Below are 12,541 nucleotides of genomic sequence, written 5' to 3'. Positions count from 1 at the left end.
ACGTGCACCGCTGCAGTAAGAGAGAGCGAGACAGCGCACAAATCAGAGCCTTGGAAGGGATAAGATCCCATAGAGAAAGCGTGGGCGCAATTGGATAATTGTAGCGACGAAATCCTTATATCATTGTTAATAAAGTTGATATTAGCGTAACTAGAAATAAGTTGGGGTTGCAGGGACTCCAGTTAGGATGAAGGCCGGGAGTTGAGGACACTCTGATTTTAGACTCGAAGGGAGACCCAAGTCTTTCCAGCTTTGTTAAAATGTGTTCCCTGATCATATATAATTGTATTAATTGTTAAAGATTAATTGAGTAGTAATAGTAGAGAATAAAGCCAGTGGTTCCGGATTCGGCGATAAACGAGCTAAGTACCTCTTTTATCCAAACAGCGTCTCAAGTTGTATTTTAAGTAACACAACATATTTTAATTATCTTTGTTCAAGTGCAAGGCAAGTTCAATTCTTGCGTTATAATCTGGATTTATTGTTGGGACAAATTCTATAACCTCGTAATGGTTAATAAGTATTTTAAAGTAACTGTATAATGTTTCTTCCACTTTGTGTTACATATCTTGTATGACATTTTATTGATGAATATTAGTGCGAGTTCGAGCCTCGCCACTATGTTAAATAGATTCCATATATATTTGTTGAAACCAGGATTCGAGTTCCTGAGATATCTAATTTACCTAAATACATTTCGTAAAGGATTGAAACGAGACGACCGATATTATATTGTTATATCCTACAGATTAAACAACATGTGCATTTATTATAACTCAAACTGTGTTTAGAGTAAACTGTCTTGGAAATTCTGTTATTACAATTCCTAATGAATTATTGTATTGTTGTATTAAATAGAGCATAATTATAGACGTTATGTAGACATTGTATGTAGACGTTACATTAATAAGGCGAAGTAAGGGTTTTAGCGGGTTTTCCCTTACTTCATGAGCCATTGATTTAATATATTGTCCCCGCAAAGGTATGGGCTTGACTTGTATTGTATACACTTTTGTCTTATAATTTATATAAATATTTCAAGTGATAAAGGCCTAAACTGTTTTCCTCAAGTACGTATTTCTGTATTGTATTCAAGTTCGCATTCATAGATTTTTGATTTCATTTTATATAACGAATGCCTTATAGATTTCTTTGATAGGAACGCCCTATACCTTAATAAATTTGCGATAATATATTTCAATTTTATAAATCGCCATGTGCCTTTCCTTACAACTACCCCATATAGTAGCTCAGACTCCTTAGATTCATCTACACCTTAATCAATCTAATTTATTTAATTCTCTAAAGCCTTCAGCATGGTATTTTAGGTCCCCCAATACCATTACACGTGGCGCTCGTGACGCAGGATCTAGTGCTTGTGTCTAAAATCATTTATAAAAAGACACAACTAGAAAAAGAACTTCTAACTTTTAAAAACTAAACACAACGTAGGAAACCTTAAATTTTATAAACTTAATACTTATGACGATCACTTCGATTACCTATGAAGAGTCTGAGAGGGGTGTTAAGTTGCTGTATAAAGTGCTATAATGATTAGCAGTTTTAACAATATTTGTGTATGTAGTTTGCTGTAATGTTTTACAACCAGAAATTCCAAGAGGTATACCATGTTTTGCATTTTAAATTTGAATTTGCAATTATTTTATGAAAAGACTTGAAAAGAAAAAGTACATAAATCTTGCAGTTATTGGTTGGACAGACAAAAGGTATTTTGTTGCAGGATAGTTTCAGTATACCTAACATACCTGGCTTTAATAGGCGACTAAGACCGATCCTAGGAAAAGACTGGTGTGAATTGTGGCAGTTTTGACGCGTCTAGAGGCAAGACACGACGCCGCTGTATAGCCGACTGTGGACGGTCTCGACAACGTCTTTTGGGTTGACCTTAACTTACCGATGTCTGATTAATTTTATCCAATTTATTTTTGGTTTGTTGTTGTTTGGGTAATTTGGGACTGAATCGATGCTACCTGGTCGGTCCATGGTTTCTGTCACGAAGGGTTTTACTGATAAAAGGAGTTATAGATAGACATCTCTTACTATTTATACATATGGGTTAGAAGCTGTTTTATTACTAAATAAATCTCGATGTAAATTAAAGTTCTTTGCTGTCGCAGTTTGTAATGATTCTATAATTATAACATTCGAAAGGGCGAAAAGAAATCAACACACAACAGCTGTTTCGCATGGTTTAAATTCCTCTATTTTTTTTGTTTTGTTTATACGTCTCAATCATACATAACACAAAAGTTGGGTCTTCATATTTAAATTCAAGGTGTAAAATTTATGCGAATTAAATGGACAATATCGCGATATGCAATACTATGTATTTTGTTAATGGTACTCGGAGTATTCACAGAGAAAAATTAAAACAGGAATGCACCTAAATATGTATTGGAAACTAATAGCAATTTATGACAATCTTAAAGTAATCAAAGATTGTATAAAATCAATTACCCCAAAACTTAATCAGGTATAAAAACATTTTAAATAAATGTACCACAAATTCTGATATTATTAATTTCTTTCATCAAGCCTATCTATGAAATTTTATCGGTCAAGGCATTTGTGACGGGGCTCATGAGTCAACTAGATACTGCAATCGAGGGCCTAGGGACGAGATTGATTGCCAGGTCACACCTCTGTTATATGACTTGCGTAGAATAACCTGACTTCACTTGAACTGAGGCGCCGGGGTTAGCCGCAGTGATCACTCACAAGTAGTGTCAAAGGTATACCGTTTAACATCTGACACCAAATCATTACAAATGAATGTCCTACCATGCGCTTGCGCATTCGCTAACCCCCCCTACGATACTTTGATACGTAGCCTCACGTTTCGAGTAACTCAGACTCTACGTGGGTAGCAGACGGGATCAGTTTTAGAAGCTTTGGCACCTCAGGGCTGCCCTGAGTAGTACATCTCACTTACGCTTAGGAAGGACTGTTTCTACGCCTCCGCTCACGCTGGACGCAGTGTGACCCGAGAATTAATTCTCTCGTCTCAGACGAACGCGTTTTATAGTAGATCAGGCTCTGTCCATGAGGAAGTGACTCTGAGGTGTGTGGCTGAGGTATTTGTCTGTCCAAACTTTACTAAATAGGGCCGTAATACCATTACACGACGTATGGTCAGGCCATTGTCTGTTCAAATCATTATTTCATAACAAAAGTTCAATTGCATCACTTATTAACAAAGGTTAAAGTGAATTTTCATTTAGCTGGCATCACTATCATAATACTATCTAAATACCCTAAAGAACAGAGATGACAAAGGGTTTTATTTTATGACAGCTATACTCAACAAATGATGTAAATAAATGTCTCTAAATAGAAAATAGACATTTATTATGCCACAATATAAATTATATGACACAAAATTATTTTGATCAGTGTAATTTGAGATGCGAGATCTCTTGACGACAACATAGGTGTTATTTACATATGTAATAATCTACTACAAGCTATCAAGTATTATTGAAAGTTGATTGTAAATTGTAATCAATAAACTAGAGGTCTTATGTGTGAACTTTGTTTGGAAAATCCCTGGCCAGGGTAATGCGTGGTTGTGAAAGGAGATGTGTGATTGTAACTTATTAGTGTCTTGAGAAGGCGACGATGTGTAGATTACGAAGATTGTATGGTGATGTATGAGTCAAGAGATCTTGTTAACACAAACTGCAGTCTACTCGGTTAACGTGAACTATAGATAATTTCATGAAAACGCATAAAGCTTGAAATAAAGTCGCCGTCGATAGAACTTGTGAACAACGTAAACAAACCTTGTAGTCAAAATGTCTTTAACTTCCATTCTAACTCATCTGATACTGGCTAAATCCATGTGTTATTTAATCAATTCATATCACATTATGATCCTCAACCTTTAAAATAATAAAATTGTGCTAAAATATTGATATTTTATATAATGGTTTGTTTACATTGTTGACAATATCTATTGACAGCGATTTTACAAGATACAAAATTAATTAAATTTCATTAGCACTACCAAATAACGCTCTAAGATAGGATGTCGTTTGTGCAAAGAGACATATGGTTAATCGTTAGAGGCAGTAATTGTAACGGTCTAAATGCAAACAATAAGATACTATAAAAATTGTTATATTTTAAAATATTAAATTCATTATTATTTTATTATCCGTGCCCAAACGTCAGGTAGTTCCTTCAGAAGTATAGGCGCCGGTGCTAAGATATAATTGTTATTGGTTTATTGGCCATTACAAGTCTCATAGTGTGGTTTTGTTAGAGAAGAAAGAAGCATAATTAACTTGTTTAAAGCTACCTTCCGTTTTGTAACCATTGGGACAAAGACATGAGTAGCAGGATAGCATTGATTGACAAGCGCGCTACCTTTTCGCGGATTAATAAAGTAGTTTTCTAGATTTGAGCATCGTGGACGTGCACAAAGTAACGCCAGATTCCATCGATAATTATTAAGATATAAATAAAAGGAGTTTACATTTTTTCCAAGTTCTCGTATTCATGTTATATAGGTTACGTGGAAGACAGGGTAATTTTGTTCGACTAACCAGAGAGGGGCGTGAGATGGCAACCCGTATTCCACATACGTGAATACGTGCTTTACTAAGTAGTTATAAATAGGTGATTAAAATTGCCATCGGTTAAAAGTAATAAATCTAAAATGGCTAGCCGAAAAAAAAGGGCGGCAATAAAAATAGAAAGCAGGCAGTTTCCCATTCTCGGATTACCCAATGTTTTAGTTAAAAGATATTCTATAGAATTTTAAAAACAAAACCCATTATAAGATTTATTTATGAGTTTACTGGAACAACAGAAAAACCGCTATCGCACAATGCACAGTACGCCAAACCTATAACGTAATTATACTCTAATATGGTGTATTATTCCATACAAAGTCTACTCTCCTTGGTAAACTGTTTCCAGGACATCTGGAGCCCATGTGTCGAGGCATTTGACCATGACCGTACCCTTCGTTGCAAAAGTGACAGCGGGGGGTTCCTATGAAGACCCGACCACGCCGAACGAGACAACGTGCACCGCTGCAGTAAGAGAGAGCGAGACAGCGCACAAATCAGAGCCTTGGAAGGGATAAGATCCCATAGAGAAAGCGTGGGCGCAATTGGATAATTGTAGCGACGAAATCCTTATATCATTGTTAATAAAGTTGATATTAGCGTAACTAGAAATAAGTTGGGGTTGCAGGGACTCCAGTTAGGATGAAGGCCGGGAGTTGAGGACACTCTGATTTTAGACTCGAAGGGAGACCCAAGTCTTTCCAGCTTTGTTAAAATGTGTTCCCTGATCATATATAATTGTATTAATTGTTAAAGATTAATTGAGTAGTAATAGTAGAGAATAAAGCCAGTGGTTCCGGATTCGGCGATAAACGAGCTAAGTACCTCTTTTATCCAAACAGCGTCTCAAGTTGTATTTTAAGTAACACAACATATTTTAATTATCTTTGTTCAAGTGCAAGGCAAGTTCAATTCTTGCGTTATAATCTGGATTTATTGTTGGGACAAATTCTATAACCTCGTAATGGTTAATAAGTATTTTAAAGTAACTGTATAATGTTTCTTCCACTTTGTGTTACATATCTTGTATGACATTTTATTGATGAATATTAGTGCGAGTTCGAGCCTCGCCACTATGTTAAATAGATTCCATATATATTTGTTGAAACCAGGATTCGAGTTCCTGAGATATCTAATTTACCTAAATACATTTCGTAAAGGATTGAAACGAGACGACCGATATTATATTGTTATATCCTACAGATTAAACAACATGTGCATTTATTATAACTCAAACTGTGTTTAGAGTAAACTGTCTTGGAAATTCTGTTATTACAATTCCTAATGAATTATTGTATTGTTGTATTAAATAGAGCATAATTATAGACGTTATGTAGACATTGTATGTAGACGTTACATTAATAAGGCGAAGTAAGGGTTTTAGCGGGTTTTCCCTTACTTCATGAGCCATTGATTTAATATATTGTCCCCGCAAAGGTATGGGCTTGACTTGTATTGTATACACTTTTGTCTTATAATTTATATAAATATTTCAAGTGATAAAGGCCTAAACTGTTTTCCTCAAGTACGTATTTCTGTATTGTATTCAAGTTCGCATTCATAGATTTTTGATTTCATTTTATATAACGAATGCCTTATAGATTTCTTTGATAGGAACGCCCTATACCTTAATAAATTTGCGATAATATATTTCAATTTTATAAATCGCCATGTGCCTTTCCTTACAACTACCCCATATAGTAGCTCAGACTCCTTAGATTCATCTACACCTTAATCAATCTAATTTATTTAATTCTCTAAAGCCTTCAGCATGGTATTTTAGGTCCCCCAATACCATTACACTGTCCTTATGTCATCAATACAATTAGACAAAGACGTGTCATCTATCTCGCGGCGACATACTCCCGCGGCCATCATGTGCTAGGCCTACTGGTCATGCATATTGATTATTGTATTGGCACATCTCGGACACTGGCGATCAAATAGGTATATGAAAGAGAGGCGTACCATGCTTGATGTATGAGTGAGATATGACAGGTCGACTGTTCGCGTTTTTGACAGGCGGTAGCTGTGAGATGACTGAGAGCGGGGGGGCACTTTCAGCGGGGAGCGGGAGTGGCCATACTGTACGATAGTACTCTTTATTATACTGTGGTATTAGTGTATATCATTAAAATGTATCCATACTAATATTATAAATGGAAAAGTGTGGGTGTCTGTTTGTTTGTCCGTCTTTCACGGCAAAACGGAGCGACGAATTGACGTGGTATTTTAAATGGAGATAGTTGAAGGGATGGAGAGTGACATAGGCTGCTTTTTGTCTCTTTCTAACGCGAGCAAAGCCGCGGGCAAAAGCTAGTTTGGTATAATTATAACTTTAACCTCCTAAGACCCTGGCTCATTTTGCAGAATTTGTAACATTCTTAAATCCCACTGTAGCAATATTCGATGTATTTTGTTATTGCCACTGCTGGGCACAGGCCTGTACCTCTCAGGCGTAACACTTAGGCTAGGCTATTTTATAATATGATTATAAAAGTAAAATAAAAAACCACTTACAAATTATAATAAACACATTATAAAAAACCTAACCAAGGGTGCCGCCAGCAGCGGGGCAGGGCAGGGTCCAAGCTGCCGGTGGTTAGGGCTGCAGAGAGAGGAACCGTCGGACTATCCGCGCCGTGTCCAAGATCACCGCCTTCTGCATCTGGCCCTTGATCCAGCCACCTAGCGAGAGTCTCTTAAGATGTTGGTCGAGACTCTTCGCTAATATGATACGGTGGTGGATGGATCGAGTGCCTGGAACAGGGGTAGCATTCTGGATCGGTATCGGTATTACGCTGAATTATTATTATTAAATATAATATTTTGTAATTTTTAAAGAAATTCGGGACTCCGGATTCAATGTTCAAGTAAAATTCACGAGCGTAAAAAATAATCTGGGAAGAAAAAAAAAACAGCCAAATGCATTATAATAAGATACTTTAATTATACCTAATGTGAAGCTAGGTATAGTAGTTTCAAACAATTTTCGTTTCCAATATGTTTTTGACAGAAGCCGATTAGTGCTGGATACCATGCAGATTTGCTAGTAAGTCTCGGGTGTCGGTGATGGATGAGTTCTCTGTATGCCGATATATTTCTTACACGTTGAAAAACCCGAATATATCTGAAAAAGAATAAATCTTATGAGACAATTCTACACATACATTTATAAAGTCACTGCTGTATTTTCAAAAGGGTTATTTCTAGAGCAAATTAAACTTTAGTTTCAGTGCGACCTTTGACAGTTAATCGGTTTAGTAAACCACAATTTAGTAGATTTCTAAGATAAAGTATATCTGGGAGCCTGTTATTTATTTATTTTCCCCTCACTAGCTCGGAAACACGTGTTTTGTCCTTTAATACCAGTGGGCAAAAACGCATTTTATCCACTAGTGGGTAAAGTAATTTGACCTTGAATAAAGTCAAATTAATTGCTTTAAAACTGATAAAAGTATGTGAATCTAGTAATACAAATGATTTACCACGTGTGGAACTACTGGAACCACTGATAAACGCATTTCTTTAGTTTCCTCGCTATAGTGAGGGGAAAAGTTTTGTGTTACACTCGGGTGCAAATGTATTTTACTTCTCGTGTGTTAAAAAACTCGCAAGTTCAGGATTCTATTCTCGAACCACTCGCTTCGCTCGTGGTTCAACTATAGAATCCTTTCACTTGCTCGTTTTTCAATTCCACACTCGGCGTTAAAATACAACTTTGCCCCCTTGTATAACAAATAACTATTAAACTTTATTGCACATTATTAAGGGCTGTTCAAATAAAATATTATCTGATGTGGTTTACCTCTCAGTACTTTAACAAATAAAAAATGTAATTTTTTTTCCTGTGTCTGCCGTGTCTGCGACTCGTTCGGCAATTTTTTCGGGCACTTTCATTATGTTCGGAAGAGGACGCTCCTTACCAGCACCGTGTTTATGACAACCTGTTGACAAAAATTGTTAGTAAGTTATAACTAAATAGCATAAGCAGAGATCGTATTTTTGTGTCATCACAAATGCCGTAGGTAAGTCACGAAGAATGTCGCAATTCCGGTCTCTGGTCTCTGGTAGTAAACATTTTATTTTACGACCAAAAATGTTTTGCAATGAAAAAACCCCCGACCGCGACATAGTAGACCGATTTTCATGAAACATGGCTAAGAACACTCCTGACTAACTCAGCTTTCAGAAAAAAAAAACTAAATCTAAATCGGTTCATCCGTTCGGGAGCTACGATGCCACAGACAGACACACACAGACAGACAGACACACAGACAGACAGACACGTCAAACTTATAACACCCTGTCGTTTTTGCGTCGGGGGTTAAAAACAAACATTGAATACAATTATCATTCGTTTGCCCCTTTCCCATTCATTTGGGGTCGGCGCAGTCTTCCTCTTCCATTCCTCTCTCACCCGTCATCTCATCATTGATTACGCTTCATATCATCTCTTGCACAGTGGATACGATACGCCTTTCGGTTTTCCTATCCCGTCTATTCCTTCCACATTGTTTACAAGTGCTATTTTACATATTTTCACTGCAATTTGTGGCCGGTAACTATTGCCAAGAATAATTTAGGTATATATTAGGATTTACAATCTTCCTGCTAAAATCGTACCTCGATTTTTTAGCGCCACCTATTAAATACTATCATAACTGATGATGCCTATAGTTTTTTTTAAATGTGTATTAACGTAATATCATGATATAAAAATAAAGAAGCATGTCATTTCTTTTTATAAATTATAAAAACACACAAAAATATTTTGGGGAAAATATGATTTTGGCCACTTCCAGGCTGCGAAACAGCCCCATCTAGTTTTAAGCCTAAAAGGCCCATACATTTCAGGGGTACGCTTTTTTGTCGTACGTATGGGCTTTGTCTGTCCTGTATTATCACGTCCTTGCTATTGCTATCCCTCTCTCACATATAAGAGAAAGGCAGCCTCTGCCTCTGTAATACAACACTGAGAGAAATTTGCATTGTGAATTTAACAAGTTCGACTTGTTGCAGTTTATCCGTTTGAATCAGCCAAACGTATGTTTAAAACAATATGTGTCAGGTTGTTTTTATAAAATCGACTTGTTGATTCAAATATATTGCCGATTCAAATGATAAGTAGCTTGTTGTTTGAACCAAAGAGCACGTAGGCGCTATTTTAACCAAAAAACTTGTTGAACGAACATGAAATCTGTTTGTTTTTTCTCTCAGTGAAGGAACAGCTTACCTGGACCATGTTTGGCGCCATCAGCGTTGGGCGTCGGGTTCCGTTGGTCTTGTCCCTGCTTGACAGCGTTTTCCGCTTCTTTCGTGGCATCATTCTTCACGCCCTCAGCCGCGCCTGCCACTTGGTTTACGGCCCCCTTGATTTCTTTTTCGGGATCTATATTAAAAATAGAATTATTTTATGAAGCGTATGGGCGGTGTTCTTGAAAACTACTGATTTTCCTGTATTTAGCACTGTCTTCTTTGTACTATTACCTACATTTCTCAGATGTACCTAATCTGGCTAGTAGTTCATAATAATATGAGATTTTAATTTTCAAGTCGATTAGTTAAGTAGTTTTCGAAATATTGAGCAATATGACAGACAGACGAACAGACAGAGGGGTACGCAGACGGACAGACAGGGCTACCAAAGCCAAATATTTACTAATGGGGGATGGTGTTTTGGACACTTCTGACTTCTGAACCAGAAAAAAGAGAAAATTACATACCTGCACCCGCTGGGATGGCGCACTGAAAAATACAACTATATTAAGAATTGCATAAATACCTATAAATAATACCTAATCTCTGAATTGACATAAATGTAGTTAAAATGTAAGTATATTATTATAATACTAACTTTGAAACTGTAATGTAATGCATGATCTCAATTAGACCTAACTCAATTAGAATCTAAATAATAATAGATTAAGAGTTTTGTTTGTAAAAATTCTATTACGACTGAAATAAACAGTTTAAATTTTTTTTAAATAAAAATAACATTTTGCTTTGTTACATTTAAAATAATAACCTAACCACAAAATTAAACTTTTGAAAAAAACCCCGACCGCGACAAAGTAGACCGATTTTCTAAATCTAAATCGGTTCATCCGTTAGGGAGCTACGATGCCACAGACAGACACACACACACAGACAGACAGACAGACACGTCAAACTTATAACACCAATGAAATTAACAGAAATAAAATTACAAGAGTTGATTTGGTTCTGTTAGTAAGTACAATTATGTTTTCACAAAAATACTTACAATCTGTGCCACGACAGACAGGACGACAAGCGAGCAAAGAGTAATCTTCATCATCTTGAGTTATTTCCAATACTGAGCGACTGAATGTAAGACCAAACTAGTACTAAATTCACAATTTCGCTACCTTTTTATACATGCTAAAGTTAAGCTAGTAATGTATGTAAATTCTGACAGTTTCAAGTAGGAATTGTTCTGATTAGGCAGTGAATAGAGCGACGTGTGAGTGATGGCTATTGTGAGCGCTGTCAGCTGTAAAGAATTCTTCTGAAAACTTGGGATAATAGTCACTGAACTAAGCACGTCATTGACATACAAAAAGCACAGCGATGTACCCACGATGTAGCTACGAGTAAATGTGAGGCCTGAGAGGACGCTTGGAGCGGAGCGGTCGGTTATGCACTTTATCACAGTATAATAAAGAGGACTATCGTACAGTATGGCCACTCCCGCTCCCCGCTGAAAGTGCCGCTAACCCCCTCTCGGTTATCTCACAATTACCGCCTGTCAAAAACGCGAAAAGTTGACCTGTCATATTTCACTCATACAAGCATAGTACGCGTTCACATCTACACGATAAGACTGTGCTAGGAACGCGCCTCTTTCATATATTTGATCGCCAGTGTCCGAGGTGTGACTTTATGCTGCGTCGACTCAGGACATTTTTTTTAAACTACGTCGTGGCAAACATGCCCGTTGCCAACCCATTAGAAACTTGTACACTCCTTTTTGCTGTGTTAAGTACACAGCAAAAAGGAGTGTAAAAGTTCTAAGGAGGGTTCGGGTTGCCGATGACTCAAAGGACAATAGACGGAACAAATTAGTTCCGTAGGTCCTTCCGTCGCCAGCACACCGCACCCTCGTTGAGCTCTGGCAGCCTTACTCATGTATTTTTTACCTTGACTGTACAAATAAGATCTTGTCAGACGACGACCGGTCTGGCTCAGTCGGTAGTGACCCTGCCTGCTAAGCCTCGGCCCTGGGTTCGAATCCTAGTAAGGGCATTTATTTGTGTGATGAGCGAATCCTAGTAAGGGCAAATATTTGTTCCTGGGTCATGGATTTTTTCTATGTAGGTATATAAGTATGTATTTATCTATTTAAGAACGTCGATCGTCGTAGCATCCATTAGTACAAGCTTTGCTTAGTTTGGGTCTAAGTTGATCTGTGTAAGGTGTCCCTAATATTTATTAATTATTTATTTATTTAATTTAAAATTTTAACGCCGAGTGTTTAAGCGGGATTCTATAGTTGAACCCACGTATTAAAGTCGGTATAACGCTCGACGAGTAAAGGCAGAGTCGCTACTCTTTGAGAAAGATCCTCGGAAATGGATCGAATCATGTCGAGCGTTATATCGACTTTAATACGTGAGTAACCCGCTTAAAATATTTTAAATATGTTTAAAAGGAAGTTGTATCACATATTATTGCAGATGACTGTACATACCGTAGTTGTTTTTCGGTTCGAGGTTATGTAGAATAGAAGGGATATGAATGAAATTTACATACATACATACATACATACAATCACGCCTGCATCCCACGAAGAGGTAGGCAGAGCACATGAAACCACTCAAGTTTCAGTGGCACTCTTGGCAAATAAGGGGTTGAAAGAAAACGAAATTGTGACATTGCAGTGACAGGTTGCCAGCCTCTCGCCTACGCCACAATGAAATTTGTTC

The 12,541-nt window shown here is 37.1% G+C and overlaps 1 protein-coding gene across 1 annotated transcript; it reads right to left on the bottom strand.

Annotated features, from left to right (window-relative positions):
- Positions 1 to 7,521: 7,521 nt before the first annotated feature.
- Positions 7,522 to 11,008, bottom strand: LOC125229038. The gene is made up of 6 exons (XM_048133803.1): positions 10,861 to 11,008; positions 10,322 to 10,343; positions 9,832 to 9,987; positions 8,451 to 8,542; positions 8,404 to 8,419; positions 7,522 to 7,725 (listed from the first exon to the last, which is right to left on the bottom strand). Exons 1-6 carry the CDS (start codon positions 10,912 to 10,914, stop codon positions 7,700 to 7,702), a joined length of 366 nt encoding a protein of 121 aa, XP_047989760.1. The 5' UTR covers positions 10,915 to 11,008; the 3' UTR covers positions 7,522 to 7,699.
- Between the last annotated feature and the right edge of the window lie 1,533 nt (positions 11,009 to 12,541).

Source organism: Leguminivora glycinivorella, chromosome 8, assembly GCF_023078275.1.
Source record: "Leguminivora glycinivorella isolate SPB_JAAS2020 chromosome 8, LegGlyc_1.1, whole genome shotgun sequence".
Classification (NCBI taxonomy): Eukaryota; Metazoa; Arthropoda; class Insecta; order Lepidoptera; family Tortricidae; genus Leguminivora; species Leguminivora glycinivorella.
The sequence above is the reverse complement of the archived record's forward strand: the minus strand, read 5'-3'. Positions and strand labels throughout refer to the sequence as shown.